The 23,762-nt window shown below is 49.8% G+C and overlaps 1 protein-coding gene across 12 annotated transcripts in view; it reads left to right on the plus strand.

Annotated features, from left to right (window-relative positions):
- The first annotated feature begins 1,262 nt into the window (after positions 1–1,262).
- The window catches only part of CD8B (CD8 subunit beta), a 43,571-nt gene continuing 21,071 nt past the window's right edge, over positions 1,263–23,762 (plus strand). For 2 of the 12 annotated variants that reach the window (XM_065526833.1, XM_065526835.1), the window contains exons 1-5: positions 1,263–1,343; positions 4,734–5,093; positions 10,028–10,117; positions 16,341–16,557; positions 18,267–18,303. In XM_065526833.1, coding sequence (XP_065382905.1) covers positions 1,301–1,343; positions 4,734–5,093; positions 10,028–10,117; positions 16,341–16,557; positions 18,267–18,303 — 747 coding nt within the window. In that variant the 5' untranslated portion in view covers positions 1,263–1,300. Of the gene's footprint in view, positions 1,344–4,733; positions 5,094–10,027; positions 10,118–16,340; positions 16,558–18,266; positions 18,304–20,880; positions 21,663–23,762 lie in introns of those variants that run through there. The other 10 variants (XM_005575357.4, XM_065526837.1, XM_005575359.4 and 7 more) reach the window with 8 other exon arrangements.

Genomic DNA, 23,762 nt, shown 5'->3' on the forward strand with positions numbered 1-23,762 from the left:
TGTATGCTTTTGAATGGTTAATTTTGTGTTATGTGAAATTCACATCAATTTTTTAAAAAAGCTCACACTAATGTGTGGTCTCCCCAGGTCTCTGTCCATCCAGACCTCACCAGTTCAGCCTGGGATCAAAGGCAGTATCCAGGGAAACTCTGGCTGCTGGCTGGGTTGAGTGACTTCTTTTCCCCCAGTGCCTTTGAACTCTCTGCACCCAGCTCCGCGATGCCTTTGAACTCTCTGTCACCAGCAATAGGCAGAGGGGCTGGGGCAAGAGTGGGATGGAAAGAATACTGGATGTGGAGACCAAATGTGACAGTGTCCTTGCCCCACTGCCTGCTTTAGATGTCAGGGGACACGCCATTTCCTCTCTGATAAACTCTAAGCTGTTAGGGTAACCCATGGGCCTGCCTGGCTGGGTCTTCGTTGACATTTACAAGTGGTCTCTCCCACAGCCCTCCAAGGGCTCCCTCTCCCCTCCAGGGCGCATGCCCAGTTCTCCCTGGACCTCCCCAACCCCCTTTCTGCTAACCCCCCTTTCAACAGGAAGATGCAGCCTGAGCCAGGTCTCCCCTCACAAATCTCCCCACCAGGGCTGGATCACACAACAAATAGAACAGGCCCCAGGGCACTCGCCGGCAGCGCGCAGCCAGTGATTGTCACAGTCCTTCGAAATTCTTAAGATCTAGGTCTTGCTGCACCCCCACAACCTACAAACAGGGTCGGGGCCTTCTCTGCACCTCCAGTTCCCAGCTCACCTCCGTCAGTGTCACAGCTGGTTACCTTTCCTTCCTCCCTGGCAAGGGAGGGCAAGGCTTGGGGCTTGCCGACTCCAGGCCCAGCCCAGCCCGGGGCACGCAGGAGCCCCTCAATAACTACTCAAACAGACAAGAAATGGCCCGAGTTAGTGGCCAGCTCCACCATGCACTACACATCCTGACCTCTCTGAGCCTCGACTGTCACTCGGGGTCACAACCCTGTCCTGAGCATCTCCCGGGGCAGGGGGTGATGACACACATGCAGCTGCCTGGGGGAAGCCGGCGGTGTCACCTCCTTTCTGGAAAGCGGAGGGTCCTGGTGGGCTCTGGAAACGCAGCCCAGACCTTTGCAATGCGAGGAGGATGAGGGCGGAGACCTCGCGGTTCCCAACACAAGACTCCCGCCCCCGCCTTGCCCGGTCCCGCCCTCCCCACTGCTCCCCCCAGCTCCCCGACCCGGGGCGCCCCGCCCGGCCCGGCTTCTCACCCACCTCAGCCGTGACTGTCTTCGCCGAACCCCCGGGGCCAGGTGTACCGGGCGCGCCACGATGCGGCCGCGGCTGTGGCTCCTCCTGGCTGCACAGCTGGCAGGTAAGGCGGGCGCAGCGCGGGCTGCCAGAGGGTCTGCGCTCCTGGGGCCTGAGCTGGGAGGTGAGAAGTGGCTGTCCTGGCCTTGGTCCTGGCAGGGTGCAGCGTAGAGGCCGCGGCAGCAGGGCGCCCGGGAGGCAGCTTGGCAGGCACCGTCCCTAAGGGTGGAAATAAAATACCCCGGGACCGCATTACCCCGGGGAGCCGGAGAGCCCCTGGACTGAGGCCACCTCCCCGCAAAAGCCTGGACCCAGGAGAAGGGGAGGCAGTGAAAAGGGGAGCGAGTGAGGGAAGGAAAGAGAGGGGCGCCGGAGGTCACAAGGGGAAGGAAACAGGTCCCTGCCCAGGGTCCCCGCAGGATGTGCTCCGAGGAAGGTTGGCCAGGCCGAGGGTCCTGCGGACACATTTTTATTACTTCCGGGGAAAGTACAATCAGACAAACATCAGGCGCTCCCAGTTCTGGGAGGGCTAGGGCAGGGTGATCCCTCTGGCTCCCGTTCTCCCTGGTGTCCCCAGTGTTAGGTGTCATGGGTAGCGTGGCTCCCTAGGAAGCAGCCTGGAGGTTGGGTTGTTGGAGTTGGATGGGGCGTCTAGATTGTCCTTCTGAATAAGTCCAGCCAGACTGCCTTTTGGAAGAAGCCTCTGCACACCCGGAAAGCTGCCCAAACCGGTCGATTTACTCTGGTGCCCAAAAAGCCCAAAGCTGGTCATCCCACCAGAGGGTGACAAGGCCTGGCAGCCCGGGGCTCTGGCCCAGTGAGTGCAATATCATAAATAGAAAGAGCCCAGGCCATTCAGCGCACTAAAGTCATTACTGATGGATCTAGAAACATCAGGTCCCTCTGATAATGGAATCCCTGGGTTATGGAGGGGAACAGGCAGTGAGGCCTGGCTCCGTGTCCAGCACACAGCAGGGACTTGGCCACAGCCCTGAGTATTCAGTTCCTAGAGAACAAGAAGCAAGTGGGTCCCGGGAAGAGCCAGGGTGTGTCTCAGCCAGGAGAGGAAATGCACACTCACAGCCCAGGCCTTGCTCTTAGAGGAGTCGCTTCTGGGTTTTCCTGGAAGGGCTTCAGGCACCTGTGAACCTCCAGCCCCACTGTGTGCTCATGAGCACATAACTGCCATTGGGGAGAAGACTGGAGGTTTCTTCAGTTCAGTGGTTCCAAGTCAGTTTCTAGGGTCCCACAAGCTGGGTTTGAATCTGGATCACTGTGTGACCTTGAGCGGTCTTTAAACTTCGTGAGAGCCTCGCTTTCCTCACGGGTAAAGTGGGTGCAAAACAGTATCTCCCCCACAGGATTTGGTGAGGATCAAATGAGGCAATGTATGTGCCATGCCAGGCACAGCTCAATAAACTGGCATTACTGATTCTTATTAACTCCCCCAAGAAGTCAGCGACCCGAAACAAGGAAAAACCTCTGCTGTGCTGGAACGGCACTGTGGTGTTTGGGCAGACAAGAGGAAGCCCAGCAGCCACTTGTGCCCCAGGCATCATTTCCGTCTGGTTTTTATTTTTTTTATTTTTTAATAATTTTTTTTTTCCAAGACAGAGTCTTGCTCTGTCATCCAGGCTGGAGTGCAGTGGTGCGATCTCGGCTCACTGCAACCTCTACCTCCTCAAGCAATTCTCCTGCCTCAGCCTCCCGAGTAGTTGGGATTAGAGGCACATGCCACCATGCCTGGAAAATTTTTGTATTCTTAGTAGAGACAAAGTCTCACTGTATTGCCCAGGCTGGTCTCAATATCCTGAGCCCAAGTGATCCTCCTGCCTCGATCTCCGAAAGTGCTGGGATTACAAACATGAGCCACCACACCCGGCCCCATCATTTCATTCTTGATGCAAGCGAAAGCTAAGGGTGGTCCAGGAGCAAAGTCAAAAACTCAAAGTTCATTTCGTCAGTGTTGGAGAAGGCCATTATGGGGCCATGGGGCCTGAGCTGCAAGTGCAGGCAGGATTTTAAACATGAGGTGCTCAGTAAGCCGGCTCCTCTTGGGCACACACGCCTGCCCTCTGGCCTCTTCTGCCTACTGAGGTCTGTGTCCTCTCTGTGCCTCCCCACTCCTGCATCTCGGCCCTGGCCTGCAATGTCTCCCTTTGCTCCACAGCCAAAATGAAGGGCTCACCAGGTCAGATTGTGTTCGCTGGAAGCTGTGCAGCCTTGGTGTGAATGGAACCCATTCTGATCCTTCTCCTTGAGATTTAATTGACTTCCAGTAACAGCCCTGTGATATGAGACATCAGGACAGTATTTACCTGTGTACGTGGCCATACAGTTTGCAGTGTGCTTTTTTGGACAGCATTTCATTTCTTTCCAACCCTCAGAGACAGGCAGGACAACAGCACCAAGCTGCCCTCCTTTCATAAGACAGAGGCTCGGTGACTGGCCTGAGGTCTCACAGCTGGCACGGCCAGAGGCTGGGTTCAGGGCCGGGTCTGTGAGTCCTGCTCTAGCTCCTCATGAACAAGCCCCTGCTTGCCGGGTGCTTCTCATCAGAGTCTAAGATGAACTCCCAGCCCTGCTTCTGGGGTGTCTGTCCTTCCACTGGGGAATAGGGATCCAGTGACCCATCGGTAGCTGGGCTCGGGGGTCATGGGCTATAATTGTACCTACCAGGGGACAGTGAGCTTTTTTGCTGTCTGCCCTTGCTGTCCAGCAATGGACAGGCTAGCCACATGCTCTGCTGTGATTCTGGGCTCCTCTCCCAGCCTGTCCTGGGTCTCCTTCGGCAGTTTGGAGCCCACCGAAGGGCTATACGTCCAGTGGCAGTCAGGGGAGGTAAAAGGCAACCAGCTTTGGCTTCAGACTTTGAATCCTTGAGTTTCACTCCTAGGCTGAACAAATAACTTCATGCCTCCGTTTCCTCATCTGTGTAATGAGGACTAAAAATCCTGAATCCATCCTCGTGTGGTGGTGCATGCCTATAGTCACAGCTACTTGGGAGGCTGAGGTGGGAGAAGAGCTTGAACCCAGGAAGTCAAGGTTGAAGTGCGCTATGATAGTGCCCGTGAATAGCCACTCCACTCCAACCTAGGCAACATAACAAGACCCCATGTCTTAAAAAATTCCAAAGCCAGTTTGAGGCTTGATTGAGTTCCTTTATGCAAGGGCCAGGCGTATAAGTACCCAATAAACAAATGGCAGCTCTCTCCCCTGTACCTTTATAAAGCTGAACTTAGCAAACACCTGCCTTCCAGATGATCTCCTGGAAGGTGGGGTCTGTGAGCTCTGAGTCCAGGAGCCAATAGCTGCACTCAGTACAGTCCCTGGACCCAGTAACTGGGCAGGTTCTTCCACGGCTTTTTCTTTGACACCTGACTCAGTGTGACTGCGAGGTCCCACAACTGTGGCTAGGAAAATGTGTGACATCTCTGTTCTTGGCTTTTCCTAGTTGTCCGTGGCAGCTCAGTCCTCCAGCAGACCCCTGCATACATACAGGTGCAAACCAACAAAATGGCGATGCTGTCCTGCGAGGCTAAAATCTCCCTCGGTAACATGCGCATCTACTGGCTGAGACAGCGCCAGGCCCCGAGCAGTGACAGTCACCACGAGTTCCTGGCCCTCTGGGACTCCACAAAAGGGACTGTCCATGGTGAAGAGGTGGCACAGGAGAAGATAGCTGTGTTTCGGGATGCAAGCCGGTTCATTCTCAATCTCACAAGCGTGAAGCCGGAAGACAGTGGCATCTACTTCTGCATGATCATCGGGAGCCCCGAGCTGACCTTCGGAAAGGGAACTCAGCTGAGTGTGGGTAAGAAGCAGGCCCAATGCTATCAATGAGCACTGAGCATCGATTGTGTACCAGGCACGTGCCAGGCACTGGGACCACCATGCTTCAGTGTGCCCCACTCTGCAGCGGTGACTAACGGCACTGCTGCTGATAATGACAGAAAGTACATGGGGAGACTTACCCAGGCCAAGCCCCTCCAAGTGTTTCCATAGCTAGCTCCCTTAATGCTGCCAACCACCCTGGAAGGTAGGTCTATTACCTAACCACTTTAGATGGGAATAAGGTGAAACTGGAAGAGATGGATCAGAGTCAGAGATGAGCATTAAGCTTCTCTTTGTTGTTGTTTTTTTGTTTTTGAGACAGAGCCTCACTCTGTTGCCCAGGCTGGGGTGCAGTGGTGCAATCTTGGCTCACTGCAGCCTCTGCTTCCCGGGTTCAAGTGATTCTCTTGCCCCAGCTTCCCGAGTAGCTGCGATTACAGGCATGAGCCACCATGCCTAGCTAATTTTTTGTATTTTTAGTGGAGACGAGATTTCACCACGTTGGCCAGGCTTGTCTCGAACTCCTGACCTCAAATGATCCACCCGCCTTAGCCTCCCAAAGTGCTGGGATTACAGGCGTGTGCCACCATGCCTGGCCAGGCATTATGCTTCTTATGTGGACAGGGCAGTGCTGTCCTTCAGGCCACATCAGGGACATCCAAAGCTACGGCTGGATTGGGCGGAGTCCCTTGGCCCTATAGTGGTATTAGAAATCCCCACAGAGTGTGCACACAGGGAGAAGAAGCCCTCATTGCCCTGACTTACCTACCCAGTGAGGGCATTTCTAGGGGCAGTGGAGGGACAGGTACCCTTATGTTCTCTGTGAGGGTCTATGGCTCGAACTCATACCTGAGTCGAAGGTAGTAAGGAGACAGCCAGGCCCAGCTCTGCTTGCAAACTTGCCACGCTTTCTCCCCTGGGCCTCAATGTTCTCTTCGGTGTCATGGGGCTGCTGATGGCCTGCATGACCCACTTAATCCCAGAGAAGCTGCAGACCTCTGACTTAAGTCAGCAAGTCCAGCAGACACACATTTCAAGCCACAGATGAAATTCTAAATTTTTAGTCATGTTTAAAAAAGCAAAAAGCAAGTACAACTAATTTAAATAATATATTTAACTCAATTTATTAACTGTATTTTCATCTGTTATTGCTGAAATATTTTACATTCATTTTTCATACGAAGTGTTCAGTGAGCATTTTACATAAAACGTACGGCTCCTCTCGATTCAGACTGGCCACATTTCACGTGCTCAGCAGCACCTGCAGTGAGTGGCCACCATATTGGAAAGAAGGCATTTAGCTATGGGTGGGGAGGGATTGTGTGGTAACCCGCACCACCTGGCTCTGGCTCTAGCCCCACCTCCAGTTTGGCCCAAGGCTGGAGCCAACCCCCTCCAGGGCTCCCACTGCCCTGCTTCCTGCTCACCTGAGGGCACTAAAAGCCACAAGGAGACCCAGAAATTAGACCACCCAGCGTGAGGAAGTGCAGGGGCAGCTGGGGACAGCAGCACGATTAGGAAGACACAAACCAAAGTGATGCCCCGCCACCTCTTGCCAGCCTGGAGGGACTATTGCAGGCAAGAAGCTGAGGCATCCCTTTGCGTGGGGTCCACTGATTTTTGTATTGAAAAATGGACTTTGGGAGTTTGGGAGTTTGGGGTTTGGGGTTTGGGGTTTGGGTTTTGATGTTGGCTTATTGTTTTTGCCTCTGTAAGCCCCACACCTTTCCACTCATGAGATTTCAGGGTCTGAGAAGGTGGAGGGTGGAATAAGCACAGCTAGTTTCCAGAGCTTCCCACCGCCTCCACCCCAACCCCACTCACTCCTTACTTCTGTGTTTCCAAACCCCAAACACCTCCCAGCACTGCAGGAATGTCAATGCCTCCTTACAGCGCTGGCTTGCAACCAAACCTGCTTCTCCCCAGGGCTTGCAACGAGACCTTCTTCAGAGCCAAAACCCAGCTTCTCCCCCAAGAAAGGCCTTTTAGAGGACAAAGCTGGGATGGTTGAGAAAGTGTTTGGGGAAAGACAGGGCCTTTTTCAGGCCCTTAAGTATATCATGGGCTCAAAGTTATATTCCTTTTAAGGACGGAGAGGGAGAGATTAAACTGGGGGCTCAGGAGGAATCCAGGGTGACCAGGCTCTAGGCAAGATGAATGTAAAATAGAACAGTCCCCCAACCTGAGTCTCCCACCAGACCCAGGCTGTGGTATCCAGCCAAGGCACTGAGGGCCTAAAGAGCTGGTTCCGCTCTCGGCTCACTACAGACCATCTGAGAGACATCCCTGCTTCCTTGAATAGAAAATAAGTCGAATAGAAAATAAGTCAAACAGCACTACTTCTAGGGCCATGAGGAATAAAGGAGGCAACACTCCCAACAGAAGGCCAGGCTCCTTGCATGCTCTCCAAGACCCTGCTGATGACAGTTTTCCTCTTACAACAGTTGCCCTTGACACTCTGATGACCCAGGGCCTTGGGTGGACCTAAAGCGTTCAACTTTTTGTCAGAAAACCTTTGTGCGTGAGGTAGTGTGGCAGAATGAGCAGCACAGGTTCTAGAATCAAGGTCTTTTGGTGCAGATCCTGGCTCAGCAGCCTGTGGCTGTCTAACTTTGGGCACATCATTTCAGCTCTCTGAGCCTAGGCTTCCTCCTGGATAAAATGGGGACAATAGTGCCTGCCCCAAAAGTTGTTGTGTTCAGTAAACTTACGTGGAAAAGCTCAGCACTGCTCCCTGCACATGGTTGGAGCTTAGTGCACGTTCATTCTAGTTGCTTCTTCCCGTCAATGTCTTGAAGCAAACAGCGTGCTTTCTCCACTTTTCAGAGGAGGCTCAGAGAGGTGAGGGGCTAAAATGTCTACTTTTATATAGAAGATGCCAGCCCAAAAATGACTGATCTGTGGGCTTCCCCTGCCTGTCTCCCCACCCCTCAACCTTTTTTTTGAGACGGAGTCACTCTGTCACCCAGGCTGTAGTGCAGTGGCATGATCTCGGCTCACTGCAAGCTCTGCCTCGCTGGTTCAAGTGACTCTCCTGCCTCAGCCTCCCAAGTAGCTGGGATTACAGGCACGTGCCACCACATCCAGCTAATTTTTGTATTTTTAGTAGAGACGGGGTTTTGCCATGTTGGCCAGGCTGGTCTTGGACTCCTGACCTCAGGTGATCCACCTGCCTAGGCCTCCCAAAGTGCTGTGATTATAGGTGTGAGTCACCGCACCCAGCTTTAATATTTCTTTTCTTTTCTTTTTTTTTTTTTTCTGTCCCCCTGAACCTAGAGCTTAGGTGTCTTCTTACTCCCTCTTCTACCATTTTGGAGAAAATCAGTGCAGAGGGGTCTGTTTCCTCAACCCACACAGGCAAGGGTTGGACTCCGTGGCCAGCAGCGCCCCTTTCATCCCCCGCAGGCGTCAGAGCCACAGCTGTCTTCCTTTGTTCTGGGTGCCAGCTTGCTGCTCTCTCCCAACACTTCAGCAGGGGTCAGTGGGTTAGAATGAAGGAGAGGGGTGACCCATCCAGGAGTCAGGACAGGGGCTTGGGGTCCCAACACAGCACTCACCACTTGGGGCTGCAGGGGCCAGCTCCCCTTGTCTCTGGCATTCACCTTTGAAATTAAAGTTGGAGACTGAAGTTCTCCTAGCTCTGATATTATATATATATTTTAGGGTCACCTGAGAAGGAAAACAAATCCCCAGATATGACACCTGCTTGGTACTCTACATGCAGAAAAGGGCAACCCTCTCTTCCATGAGCTTCCTCCACGTGCTTAGAGATTGCCGAGTTGGGCGGAGGGTCTGGTTGTGCCAAAGGCTGGGCGATCCAGCCCTGGGGCGCAAGGTCTTCGGCCAGGTGGAGCCACGTCTACTGAACCTTTTTTTTTGGACACACTGTCCCTTTAATTCTCAGATAATCCTAAGAAGGAGGTGGCAATTATCATTATTTCAGCAAATGAGGAAATCAAGGCACAGAAAAGTACTATGACTTGTCCCAAATCACACAGTGGTTAATCAGGGGTGTAGGTCGGCTGGGAGCAGTGGCTTGTGCCTGTAATACTAGCACTTCAGGAGGCCAAGGCGGGTGGATCACCTGAGGTCAGGAGTTCAAGACCGGCTTGGCCAACATGGTGAAACCCCATCTCTACTAAAAATACAGAAAATTAGCCGAGTGCAGTGGCACGTGCCTGTAATCCCAGCTACTATAGAGGCTGAGGCAGGAGAATCACTTGAACCCAAGAGGCAAAGGTTGCAGTGAGCCAAGATCGTGCCACGGTGTTCCACCTGGGCTACAGAATGAGACTTCATCTCAAAAAAAAAAAAAAAAAAAAAAATCAAAGATGTAGGCTCTGCTCAGGTCTGTGTGGCTTCCTCTCTCCAGGACACCAAACTGAACCCCATCCCTAGGCCCCCACCCCTTTCCCAACATCTGAGAACTGAGAAAGCAGATCAAATATTCTACTGCTATGTGTCCTTCAGGCCTTGTAGCAGCCTGGGGAACAGTCATAAGGACTTCAGTACTTGGATGTAAGACAAATTTTGTTCATTTGTTCATTCGTTTGTTCTTGAGACAGGGTCTTGCTCCATCACCCAGGCCAGAGTGCAGTTGCGTGATCACAGCTCACTTCAGCCTTGACTTCCCAGGCTCAGGAGGTCCTCTCACCTCAGCCTCCTGGGTAGCTGGGACTATCGGCATGTGCCACCAAGCCTGGCTAAACTTTTTATTTTTTGTAGAGAGGGGGTTTCACCATGTTGCCCAAGCTGGTCTCAACCTCCCGGGCTCAAATGATCTCCCGCCTTGGCCTCTGGAAGTGCTGGGATTCCAGGCATGAGCCACCGCGCCCGGCCACAAGTCAAAGTTTTATCTTTGAGTCCACCCGGTGTTCACCTGGCTAAGATATGTGTCTTGCTTTCTTTCTGTAGTTGATTTCCTTCCCACCACTGCCCAGCCCACCAAGAAGTCCACCCCCAAGAAGAGAGGGTGCCGGTTACCCAGGCCAGCGACCCAGAAAGGTGAGTTCCCTACCCCTCTGCACCCTCAGAAACAAGGCAGACATCCTCTCGCCCTCCCTCCCTCCCCTCCTTCCTTCCCCAGGCACTTTCCAAGTGTTAACTCTAGAGCCTATCTCCCTGGCCCAAGCTAGGGTCAGAAAGGATGCTGAGTGTGACAGCAACTCACAGTCTCATGGGAGACAGACTCATAAACTGTTACTGGACAAAGCTTAATGGAGGCAAAATCCACCCACACACCTGCACACAAATGCCCACAGCTTCATTATTCATACTAGCCAAAAGTAGAAACTACCCAAACATCCACCAGCTAATGAATAGATTAACAAAATATGGTATATTTATTATCATGGAATATTGTTTGGCCATAATAAAGAATAAAGTGAAAGAAGCCAGTCACAAAAATCCATATACTATATGATTCCATGATTATGGAATATTCAACATATGACCCTCTGTAGAGACAGAATGTAGATTGGTGGCTGCCTAAGGCTGGGGGCTTGGGAAAGAAATGGGGAGTGATTCCTAATGGATATAAGGTTTCTTTTTAAGGGAATTTAAATGTTCTAAAATTACATTATGGAAATGGTTGCACAACTCCATGAATACACTAAAAATCATGACATTGTACACTTTAAACAAGGAGACTTTATATCTAAATTATAACTCAATAAAGCTGTTAACAAACAAAAAATCTACTCAAAGGACCAGCACTTTAAACTTTTCCAGTTTTGGCCAGATGTGGTGGCTCACACCTGTAATCCTAGCACTTTGGGAGGCCAAGATGGGCGAATCACCTTGAGCTCAGGAGTTAGAGGCCAGCCTGGGCAACATGGTGAAACTCTGTCTCTATGAAAATATTAAAAAATTAGCTGGGCGTGGTGACACATGCCTGTAGTCCCAGCTACTCAGGAGGCTGAGGTGGATGCCTTGAGCCTGGGAGGTGGAGATTGAAGTGAGCCAAGATCCTGCCACTGCACTCCAGCCTGGGTGATAGAGCCAGACCCTGTTTCAAAAAAAAATGTTTCCAGTTTTAATACCTAACAGAGGACCTAATACACAGTATGTGCTTGTTCATGAATACATGCTTGTTTGCAAATGAACACATTTGCTTCTCTATGCTACACCAGACACCTCAGCTGGAGTGTATGCACATACACACACACACAGACACACATGCCCACGCACACGCTTTCCTTAAACCCATCAGCCCAAACGTGTTTCTGGAAAAATACTGACCTCAGCCCAGCAAAAGCCACTGATGACAAACAGAAAGTGCCATCTGCTGCTACCCAGAGAACAAACCACAAGCAGCCCCAGGAGCACTGCCTCGCACTGCTCAGTTCGCTTTGTCTTTGTACCAGAAATTATCGAGGAGGGTACTGAATAGGATCTGGGAGACCGGGGTGGCAAGCTGCCATCACATGAGGTCACAGTAAAAAGAAAATCAGAACCAATGTACGGAAGAGTAAAGTCTTAAGGAGCTTAAGAGTGACCTTATTTTATAAAGTCCCATGCCCTGACCCCTTCACCTAAATGATTTCAGGCAGACTACAATAAAAAGGATATAAAATGCAAATACAATAGAGCCACTAAGATGAGGGTGCAAGAACTGGTTGTGTACTATGGCTCTGGAGAACCCAGCAACATCAGTTTAAACAAAGGGAAGACCCCGAGTTGTATGGCACCCCAACCCCGGTGATAGAAAGAAACAACCTGGCACCAAAAGAAGAAACTTCCATCCTAGTGCTAAATTCTAGGAGCAATCTGCCCCCTTCATCTTCATGTAAGGACAGCTGAATGACGGCGCACTCAGTCATACTTTTATAAATGATGGCAAAAACAAAGCGCTTCAGATTTCTTGCATAATTTCTTTTCTTTCTTTCTTTTCTTTCTTTTTTTTTTTTTTTGAAACAGAGTCTCACTCTGTTGCCCAGGCTGGAGTGCAGTGGTGTGATCTCAGCTCATTACAACCTCCACCTCCCAGATTTAAGTGATTCTCCCGCCTCAGCCTCTGGAGTAGGTGGGATTACAGGTGCCCACCACCAAGCTTGGCTAATTTTTGTATTTTTAGTAGCGGCAGGGTTTCACCATGTTGGCCAAGCTGGTCTTGAACTCCTGACTTCAGGTGATCCACCTGCCTTGGCCTCCCAAAGTGCTGGGATTACAGGCGTGAGCCACTGTGCCTGGCCTCTTGCATCGTTTCTTGTACCAACCCTCAGTAAAATCCCATGGCAAAACGCATACCAAACATTAATAAGTTATTAAGAATAACCCGGATGTGTGTGAAGGTGGCCAAGTGGAGTGGGGCTGAGGATGGGTGTGGGGAAAGTAGGTGGATGTTACACTGAGGAGAGCGGCCCTGGGTCAGTGTAGCCTAGTGGCAAGTCAGACAGGCCTAGGTCTGAATCTCTGTCTACCACTACCTGTACTATGAGACATTGAATAGATGATTCAGCCTCTATGAACCTCTGTTTCCTCGTCTGTAAAATGGGGATGCAGGATTAAATGAGATGTAATTATACACCAGGCACTAAGAGCTTGTGGGGGCATTCACACAGACCTCAAAGCCTATTATCATGAATGAAACCCATAGGGCCACTAAGAAGGGGTCGCCCATGAGGCTTAGGGCTGTTTCTGAGACAACACCCTTAGGTGCTGGGGGACCATTTCTAAACCACGGACTCAGGAGCGGAGTGCGAATCCAGAGCTCAGGAGACCCTGAGGCCCCAGCAAGATGAGGAAGGCTGGGCTGGGGGTGTCGCTGGTGTGGATCTGTCGAACAGCCCCTTACCCAAGCACGTTATTTGTGGCAGCAGCTTTTCCTGGAGAGTCACATTTTGGATGGGAGACCATGCTTCAGAGGAGACCTATAGCTACATCGCTGGCCTCCACAGTGGTCTTAACCATGACCTCTTCTCAGGAAGAAGCCCAGCTGCCCTGTACATCCCTGTGACCTGCACCCACCTCCATTACAGTTTTTAAAAACTTAGTTAAGCCGGGTGCGGTGGCTCACTCCTGTAATCCCAGCACTTTGGGAGGCGGTAGGGGAGGGGTGCGGATCACCTGAGGTCAGGAGTTCGAGACCAACCTGACCAATATGGCGAAACCCTGTCTCTACTAAAAATACAAAAATTAGCCAGGCATTGTGGTGGGTGCCTGTAATCCCAGCCACTCAGGTGGCTGAGGCGGGAGAATTGCTTGAACCCAGGAGGCAGAGGTTGCAGTGAGCCAAGATCAAGCCATTGCACTCCAGCCTGGGTGACAGAGCAAGACTCCATCTCAAAAAAACAAAAAACAAAAACAAAACCTTAGTTGAGATATAATTTGCACACTGCAAAATTCACCTACTTTAAGCATACAAACTCAATGATTTTGGGTAAATTTACCAAGTTGTGCAATCATTACCATAATCTAGTTTTAGAAGGTTTCCATCAGCCCAGTAAGATTCCCAGTGCTTGTTCACAGCTCATCCCTGTTCCCAGCCCCTGGCAGCCACTAATCTACCATCTGCCTTTGCAGATTTGCCTCTCAGGGACATTTCGTAGAAGTGAAATCGCACACCATGGCTCTTTCCTGCTTGACTTCTTTCACTTAGCACCGTGTTTTGAGGTTCATCCAGGTTGGGGGAACAAAAAGGAGGTGAGAGGGAGCCCAGCAGATGCCCTCAGCATCTCAGAGGGGCCACTCATCCAGCCTCCCACCCAGTGTGTGAATCTCTTCTCCACATCCCAGCGATCCAGCCTTGGCTGGTTCCCCTCCAGTGACAGTGGGCTCCCTCCCGTGTAGCAGCCACCTCTCTTCCCTCCCATACCTTTCATGCCCTCATGCAACTGAGGTGGGACCCACAGGGGCTTGGAACTCGAAGGATCTGTGTCCACACCCTGGTCCTGCATTTTAGTAGCTGGGTAACCTTGGGCATATAATTTAACCTTTTTGAATGTTGTTTTTTTTTTTGAACTGTGAAATGAGAGATAAAAATAATGGCAAGCCGGGCACAGTGACTCATGCCTGTAATCCCAGCACTTTGGGAGGCCAAGGCAGGCAGATCACGTAAGGTCAGGAGTTGGAGACCAGCCTGGCCAACATGGTGAGACCCCGTCTCTACTAAAAATACAAAAATTAGCCGGGCATGGTGGCGGGTGCCTGTAATCCCAGCTACTAAGGAGGCTGAGGCAGGAGAATCGCTTGAACCCAGGAGGTAGAGGTTTCGGTGAGCCCAGATCTCGCCATTGCATTCCAGCCTGGGCAACAAGAACAAAACTCTGTCTCAAAAAAATAAAATAAATAAATAAATGCAAATAAAAAAATGCCAATACCTTTCTTCCTCACAAGATGGGAGTTTGCATTTAGTATGTACTTAGCACATACGTATTCAGTAAAAATTCTCTCTCTTCCTTGACATCCACAATGCTTTCCGATTTTCTGAACCTCAAGCCCAAATCTGCAGCCTTGCCCTTTCACCCATGGGCCCTGGCTCTGCCCCTCAGCTACTCGAGGGACCAGCCACAGGGGCCTGAAGGGTGTCAGAGAAGGATTTGGGGCATTGATAGTGTAAAGTGTGCTGTTTAGCACACAAAATGGACAAAGGAACAGATAGTCAACTCATAGAAGAAAAATCATACAAGTTCCCAATATATGAAAATAGACCAAAGCTTGTAAGTAATGAGGGAATTTAAGTGATATAACATTTTCCCCCACTTGACTGGCAAAAACTAAAACATTTTGATGATATCAATGGTCAGCAGGGTGCACTATTGGTGGGTGGGGACAGAAGTCAGTGCCACCTTTTAGAGAGGCATTTGACAGCATCTGTCACAATTTAAAATGGGCAAAGTCTGTGGTTTAGTAGCTCCCGTTCTCAGTATTTGCCTCAGGAAGGCATCTTTGTAAGGAAATACACATGATGTTTTCTGCAGAGTTATTTGTAAAAGTAAAACACAGGAAACGACAAAAAATGCCCACTGATGACGAGTAACTCATGATACATCCATACTGTCAGACGTTACTCTGTTGGAAAAAAGAACACATTGATTAAGTGAAGGAAAAAAGGCACGTTGAAACAGTGAAGATACAAAAGAACAATTTGTACAGTATAATCTGCTGCATATATTTTAAAATACTATATGTATTTAAGGCCGGGCATGGTAGCTCACACCTGTAATCCCAGCACTTTGGGAGGCCAAGGCGGGTGGATCACTTGAGGCCAGGAGATCAAGACCATCCTGGCCAACATGGTGAAACCCCATCTCAACTAAAAATACAAAAATTAGCCGGGCATGATGGTGAGCGCCTGTAATCCCAGCTACTTGGAAGGCTGAGGCAGGAGAATCGCTTGAATCCCCAGAAGGCGGAGGTTGCAGTGAGCCAAGATTGCGCCACTGCACTCCAGCCTGGGCGACAGAGTGAGATTCTGTGTCAAAACAAACAAAGAAACAAACAAATACACCGTATATGTATCTATAAAAATTACATAGGCATGGAAAGAGAAAGTTACTAAATTATCAATGGTGATTAATTCTGTGAAGGAGCAAAGATGTCAGCAAGCACTCTAATCCTATATTTAAATCTCTTACAATGAAAATATATTCAGCTATTTCTTGTGAAATTAAAAGTTTTAAACATAAATAGTAAAGGACTCATTACCAGGAATAAAAATTGTCTACCTCTCAAAAATTTGGATGTGGGACATGAAATTTTATATATAAAATGATTTCAATGATGTTTAAAGTGCTTACAAAGACTAGACGATGACCGGACATGGTAGCTCACGCCTGTAATTCCATCACTTTGGGAGGCCAAGGTGGGTGGATTGCTTGAGGCCAGGAGTTTGAGACCAGCCTGGCCAACATGGTAAAACCCTGTCTCTTCTAAAGATACAAAAATTAGCCGGGCATGGTGGCACACACCTGTAATCCCACCTACTTGGGAGGCTAAGAACGAGAATCGCTTGAACCCAGGAGGCGGAGGTTGCAGTGAGCTGAGAACACGCCACTGCACTCCAGCCTGGGTGACGGAGCAAAACTCTGTCTCAAAAACAAAAACAAACAAACAAACAAACAAAAAAAAAAAACTTGAGGAAAAATACATTATATCAAAATGCAAATAGTGGTATTCTCTGGGAGGTGGGACTTCCACTTGATTTTTTTTCCTCCTTATATTTTTCTGCGTGTCTTATGCAGAAAAATGTTCAGTGTTGAACACATGTCACGTGTGTTTTTTCCAGGCCCACTTTGTAGCCCCATCACCCTCGGCCTGCTGGTGGCTGGCGTTCTGGTTTTGCTGGTTTCCCTGGGAGTGGCCATCCACCTGTACTGTGAGTTGTCTCCTCTTGGGTCATCGGGTGTCCCTGTTTGCTGTTTGAAGTGCTCCTGGGATACTTACTTCTCTAGTGGAGCAGAGCAGTTGGCAGCCTGGTGGGAATGTGCCTCAGAGAACCTATGGTATTTCTGGAGGTCGTTCTTGATCTGGGGCTACACAGCCAAAACCAAAGACCACCCTGTCCCTGGAGTCAGACAAACCTGGGTTTGAGTGCAATGTGGCTGTTTCCCGATCCAGTACCCTGGTCTCTCTGAGCCTTGGCTGCCTCAGATGGGCGTAGGACATTACCTACCTCCCAGAGTTGCTGCTTGTAAATTCCTGCCCCAAATGCCTGGCACCCGGCACGTGTCAGTAAGTGGGAACTCATGTGAGCAGTTGAGACCAAAGCCCAGTGCCCAGAAAAGATTGCCTGTGGGCGTAAACCCAGGAGGCGGAGCTTGCAGTGAGCCGAGATCACGCCACTGCACTCCAGCCTGGGCGACAGAGCAAGACTCCGTCTCAAAAAAAAAAAAAAAAAAAAAAAAAAGATTGCCTGTGGGGTTTGTGTTGCATTGCTGAAAGCTAGAAATCCTCTCTACGCCACCAATATTGATGAGGCTGTCGGAAACTCAGAAATGACTGCTGCTCCCAGCCACCCCAGAGACGGGACTGTCTCCTTCTATGGCCCCCACCCCAAGCTCTGCACAGCACTGGGTTCACAAGAAAGACGGGGAGCCGGAGGAGAGGCGCATGGCTGCCCTAGAGCCCAGAGCCCACAGTCTACCCCGGTTCTTCAGCTCACCTGTGCCACCTCGAGCAAGCCCCTTCCCCTCTCTGCGCTTCTATAAAATGGGCAGGTGGGACAGCAGGGGCATGAACTAGATCAGTGGCTCTTAACTTTTGTAGGTCACAGACCCCTTTGAACATACGATGAAAATAATGGACCTCTCCGCACAGAAATGCACCCAGGTGCATACTTTTGCCTACAAATTCTTCCCCACCAAGGGGTCAATGTACCCCATTCTAAGAACCCCATAAATTTCAGTGGCTTGCAAACTCTTTTGATCAAGGAAGGACCTCATTGGTAAAATATTTTGAAGCACATTTAGTGACATGCATAAGATATTAAATAAGCGAATACAGCAGCAGTTGGCTGGATTTACTTATTTCATATTTTGTGTGTGTTATGTTATTAAATGCATGTTATTAAATATGTTTCAAAAATAAAAAGTAAGCTGGATATAGGGGCAAGTGCCCATACTCGAGAGCCTGAGGAGGGACGATCACTTGAGCCCAGGAGCTCAAGTCTGGCCTAGACAACATAGTAAGACCGCATTTCTCAAAAAATAAATAAAAATCAAAAGTAATAAAGGCTGAGATACAAATGTAAATAGATATGCTTTTATTTTCCTCCTACTCCCAGTGGGAAATCTCGCCCTGTGAGTGCACTTGCCCAGGCCTGAGACTGCCTGTGTGTGGGAACTTTCGTGTCTGACCTGCTGTAAAGGGCGAGCAGGTGTGTTTAAGGACACAGACTCTGCGGCTGATTAATTGAGTTTGAATTCCAGCTTTCCCACTTACTAGCTGCATGACTTTGGGCATGTTATCTGGTAACTCACTCTGTGTTTCAGTTTCTCCACAAATTAAATGGAGATCTTAAAAGTAGTATCCAACTCAGGTTTTCAGTAAGCATTAAGGGGATTGAAATGTGTAAAGTGTTTGGGCCAGGGTCTGGGACCAGGGAGGTGGGCTGAGGTGTCAGCTGCCCCTGTGACCATCCTACTTGGCCTCTGGGGCTCAGTGCAGTGACCCACAGCCCACACTGACTGGCGCCCTTGCTTTCCTCTTCCAGGCCGGCGGAGGAGAGCCCGGCTTCGTTTCATCAAACAGTAAGTGTGTGACCTGGGCGTGGCCCTGGGTTCCTCAGCCCCAGCTGCAGCTTGCAGCCTCTATCTGCAGCAAGGACCCAAAGTCAGACCTCATCTTCCAAAGATCATAGACTCGGCCAGACATGGTAGCGCACACCTGTAGTCCCAGCTACTCAGGAGGCTGAAGCAGGAGGATCACTTGAGCCCGGGAGCTCAAGGCTGCAGTGAGCTATGATGGTACCACTGCACTCCAGCCTGGGCAACAGAGCGAGACCCCATCTAAAAAAAAAGTCACACACTGTATAAATAGATGAGATAATAGAATTCAGGAACCGAAGAGATAACCTAAACAAACAAACAAACAAACAAACAAAAACCTGACCAATAACTTAAATGTATTTCAAGAACATTCTTAGCTCTCCTGAGGAGAGCAATCAGGCTTTGCATGCACAGAATACCACAGGGTATCCCAAACTCATCCCATCTGTTATTTCATCCCACCTACTATTTCATCCCCCCTATTATTTCATCCCCTCGGTTCTGTGTGAGATAAGGGGTTATCACCCTCATTTTACAGATAAATGGAGAGACTACTGGAATCGGATTTGAAGACTAGCCTCTTCCACCAGCCATTGCTTTCCTTCCTTAGGAGCTGCCTTTGTCCCACCTGCCGCCCTCGACCCCATCTGGGTCCCAGGAGTTGGCAGAGTCACATTACACTCTTGGGACCCACTGAGCTGAGAAAGCTCCGATACTTTCCCTGGGGTGGGCTGGGACCTTTAGTGGTGGCCATTTAACCACCACCTTTGCAAGTTGCTTTGCCCTGGTAGGGCAGCGACATTATGTACTTGGTCTTTCATGAGGCTGTTGGAAGCCATCGTGGGCCGGGGGCAGCATTCCTGCATTTGATTTTTGTTCCTCAAAACAGAGACTGTTTCACCTCTGCCTATCCAGTTAATTACATTTGCTCCTCAGAGCAACCCTCTCTATATAGAAATGTTTGGGGGAGCAAAAGTACACACCTCTAAATTGAAGAGAGCAACAGGGTCTCTTGCTCGAGAGCTCTGGCTTTAGGCGGAGACGGAGCTGGGTTTGAATCCCATCTGCCAGTCACCAACCATGTGACAGTCAGCGAGTCACTTTACCTCGGCAAGCCTCGGATTTCTCGTCTGTAAAATGAGCTAACAGTGCCAATCTCACGGTCAGTGTGAGGACTCTCTGGGGTACTATCCTTAAAGCATGTGGCCCCAGGCCCCTGGAGTCAGAGCACAAACTCAGGTCACTTCATTGACTTCAATTCTGCAAGTGCAACAACGGACAAACAAAATGTATTTTTAAATACTCTAAAATGGTAAATAGCCACATACATTCATATTATGATATGCTCTGCATTGTCGTATACATTATATTTATATCGAGAGTTGCTGAAACATGCCTGCTGGATTTTATGGGCAATTTTCAATGATATTTTAATTGTGTACAATTTTCACCTTGTGTGTTGGATTTAGAAGCTGCCCCCTACCCAAGAGATAATAACTTGAGTATAACTGTCTCAGGCCAGACCTCTAGAAAGTGCCACTCAAGGCCGCGTGCAGTGGCTCACGCCTGTAATCCCAGCACTTTGGGAGGCCAAGGCAGGCAGATCGCCTGAAGTCAGGAGTTTGAGACCAGCCTAGCCAACATGGTGAAACCCCATCTCTACTAAAAATACAAAAAATTAACTGGGCATGGTGGCAGGCACCTGTAATCCCAGCTACTTGGGAGGCTGAGGCAAGAGAATCACTTGAACCCAGGAGGCAGAGTTTGCAATGAGAAGAGATCGCGCCATTCCGCTGCAGCCTGGGCAATGAGAGTGAAACTCTATCTCAAAAAGAGAAAGTTCCACTCAAAATCTCTCCCATGGTGACCTTTCATGTAAAATAAGCCCCTCTCTGGGTACTAACTGTGGTCTGGGTCTGTCCCCATCCCTTCATTTTAACTTGCTCCCCAGTGATCTGATGCCAGTTTTTGGGGTGCTAGATGCAGGACCTCATGCTTTCGCAAGCCCAGGATCAGCTTGAGGCAGGGAAGGGGCACTGGGTGGTCATGGGGGGACCCTGAGCCCTCTTCACTCTCTTCATTTCAAACAGATACTCTTTTCTATTGTCTGGGTTTACACTTACCTGTAACATGTCATTTGAACAAAAGGGTTTGTGACTTTTAAAAAGTTTGAAAAGCACCTCTGGTTATCCTCTCATGATCCAGGCGCGGAGGAAATAACCCCTGGTGCTCACAGATCTGAGTTGCGATTTGAGGTCCTTGTTCCCCAGCCTCTAACTGTCCTTAGAAAATCATCCCATCCGCAGGGTAATTTCTTCTGGCCCCTTGATATAAATTTGTGATTCTCTTAGATTACCTTAGAGGTACTACAGGAAGTAACGCAATTCAAAGCCACGGTTCTTTGAGCTGCAGTTTTGTTTTGTTTTGTTTGTTTTTTAGCCTTAACAATCTTTTTAGTGACTAACATGGGCCCTAGAAACATACTCACAAAAAACTCTCGGCCCCAGGCCACTTGGAGTAGAACTCTGCTTTCTCATTTGCCATTTGTCTCTGTTACAGGAAATTCAATATCGTTTGCCTGAAAATACGTGGTTTCACAACTTGCTGTTGTTTTCAGGTTTTACAAATGAGCAGAGAATACGGTTTTGGTGTCCTGCTACAAAAAGACATTGGTCAGTAACGAGCACGATGTGGAAAAAGGAGAGAGGGGACACATTCGACCCTGGAGAGTTCACTGGCTGCTAAAGCTGCTTGCTTTTCACTGCTGCAAGGCCTTTCTGTGTGTGACGTGCATGGGAGCAACTTGTTCGTGGGCCATCGGGAATACTGGGGAGAAGGCTTCGTTGCCCCCAGGGCACTTCACAGAGTGTGCTGGAGGACTGCGTAAGAAATGCCGCCCATGCCACCGCTTCCAGCTCCTGTGCCTTCCCTGAGCTGGGACCTTTAGTGGTGGCTGTTTAGCCACCATCTTTGCAAGTTGCTTTGCCCTGGTAGGGCAGTAACATTGGGTCCTGGGTCTTTCATGGGGTGATACTGGGCTGGCTCCGTCTTGGTCTTCCCAGGCTGGGGCTGACCTTCCTCACAGAGAGGCCAGGCGCAGGTTGGGAATGAAGCTTGCTGAGAGGGGCTGTCCAGTTCCCAGAAGCCATGTCAGTCTCTGAGGGCTTCCTTTGGGGCTGCGAACTTGCGGGTTTGAGGATAGGAGTTCACTTCGTCTTCCACTTGTCAGTTTCTCAGCTCCCATTTCTACTCTCCCATGGCTTAATTCTTCTTTCATTTTCTGCTCTTTTTATACAAATGTCTTAGTTGTACAAATAAAGTCCCAGGTTAAAGATAACAAATGGCTCCTGTGGCATAAATGTGTAGAAGCCCATCTACAGCCAAGACATCAATGCTCAGTGGAACAGAAACCATAAGGATAAAATTTGTACATCCTCCTGTTACACCTGAGATCCTCATTTGCCCAACATTGTAGGTGTAGAGAGTCCTAAAGAGGCTAGGAAGTGCCCAGGGCACCAGAGCCAGGCTTCAGGTGCCTCGGGCCCATCTCCCGGCCCACTCCCAAGCTGAACTAGCGCTTGTTCATTTCTACTGTGGGATGAACCCCAGGGATCCCTGGCCTCAAGTCAAGCATCAAAGAGACGGTAGGAGGCATGAGGGGTTCTGTCACATGTCCCTTCATTTTCTTATTGATTCTTGGCCTTAACTGTTGGACAAGGAAAAAGCAAGGAGAAGGTGATGAGCAGGAGTGGAGAGTGGAGAGCAGGACCTCGTTCCTGGGTTTGAAAAAGTGCCTGAGTCCCATCTTAGCCGCCCCCTGCCTGAGCTTTAGCAGCCTAGGAGCTATTGCACCATAAAACACTGCAACCTGAGGCTGCATTAACAGAAGTACCATGTCCAGGACCAAGGAGAATCCCGCCTCACCTGCTTTTCCTGGCCAGCTCAAAGAAGGGCATTGACAAATCAGGTTATGTTCAGAGACCTGTGGCAGCCACAGAATGTAAGAAATGTTACCAAAAAACCAGGAAAGGAAAGACAACCTGGGGAGGGGGTAGTGTGGCCTTCTCTGGGCATCGGGGGTGCGGTCGCAGCAGCACGAGGTGTGGTGGGTGGAGTTAGAAGGGCATAGATGCAGTGTTACCGGAAGGAGGGCCTTGAGTGTAAGTTGTCCAGGTCCTTGGCATTTTGAACAAAGAATTGGACAAAACACACAAAGTCATAAAGAAATAAAAGCAGCAAAAGCAGGAATTTATTGAAGTGAGAAAGCACTCCCCAGGGTGGAAGTGGGCCCTAAGCAGGCGGCCCATGGTCCCAATTGCAAGGTTTTCTGTGTTTTAAGTACCCTTTTGAGATCCCTGTCGGCTACCCCTTAACTAGATGAAGGATTTGGTCCGTGGCTAATGAAAGGCTGAGGTGAATTGATGCCCTATGTGGATGAAGGGATGGCTCGTGCTTGGCCTGGGGTCAATCCAGGACAGTCTCCCTTTCCGTCTGAGATAAGGTGGAAGCGGGAGGGTTGTAGAGAGAGTAGCCTTTGATCCTTGGTTACTCAGTGTGGGGAGATGGGGTTTTTCCTTTTGGTTTACGTTAATTGGTCTTAGATGGCCTGCCCCCAGACCCAGGTGTTTTCCTTTTGATCCAGCTTTGAGAAATCAGCACAAATTGGCCTCAAGATTCCCTGCCCCCAGACGTAGGTGTTTCTCCTTGAGTCAGCACGAATTGGCCTTAGATTCCCTGCCCCCAGAACCTAGTCTCCTGCCTCAGCAGGAGGTGCTCAAAAGAAGCAAAAGCTCTGCCTATCAGCTCTGAGGAAAAGGGACAGGCTGCCTTCCAAGGCTGAGGCGAGGGGTGAAAGAACTGGGGTCAGCTGGACCAGACTCCTTTAGGGTTCATGTTTCAGGTGGGCTCCTCATCCGGGCCATCACAAATAAATAAGAGACTAAGGCCTGCAGTGCACGCGGTCTGCCCTCTTGAAGGCTCACACCCAGTGCGCAGCGGAAGTAAGAACAGGCCGCAAGGTCCCTTGTCCCACTGCAGGCTTTGAAATTTGACCGTCTCCCTGCTGCTGTCTTTGCAATTGCACGTACTTGCTTGCAAGTTCTCATGGGGCTGGGCTGGGGGCAGGGGTGGTTTGCGCTCCTCTGTCAGTTTTCTGTGCAGCAGGCACCTGCCAAGGCGGGTTCAACTCCGGCTGCCCAGGGAGCTAGAGCAGGCTAGGCTGCCAATGGCGGGGGCTGCGGTGAGAAGGTCTGCACCCAGCACCTGACTTTTGTTTTGAAGAAGGAACTGAGCTGCTACTACATTCTATAGGGCCGTTATGATGAAATATGCCCCCCAAACTCCATCCAGCTGTCTTTTGACTACCAATTCCACTGTTGGCATTTATCTAAAAGAAACACATCAAAAAGTGGTATGCACAAAGAAATATGCATCGGATTGTT

Source organism: Macaca fascicularis, chromosome 13, assembly GCF_037993035.2.
Source record: "Macaca fascicularis isolate 582-1 chromosome 13, T2T-MFA8v1.1".
Taxonomy (NCBI): domain Eukaryota; kingdom Metazoa; phylum Chordata; class Mammalia; order Primates; family Cercopithecidae; genus Macaca; species Macaca fascicularis.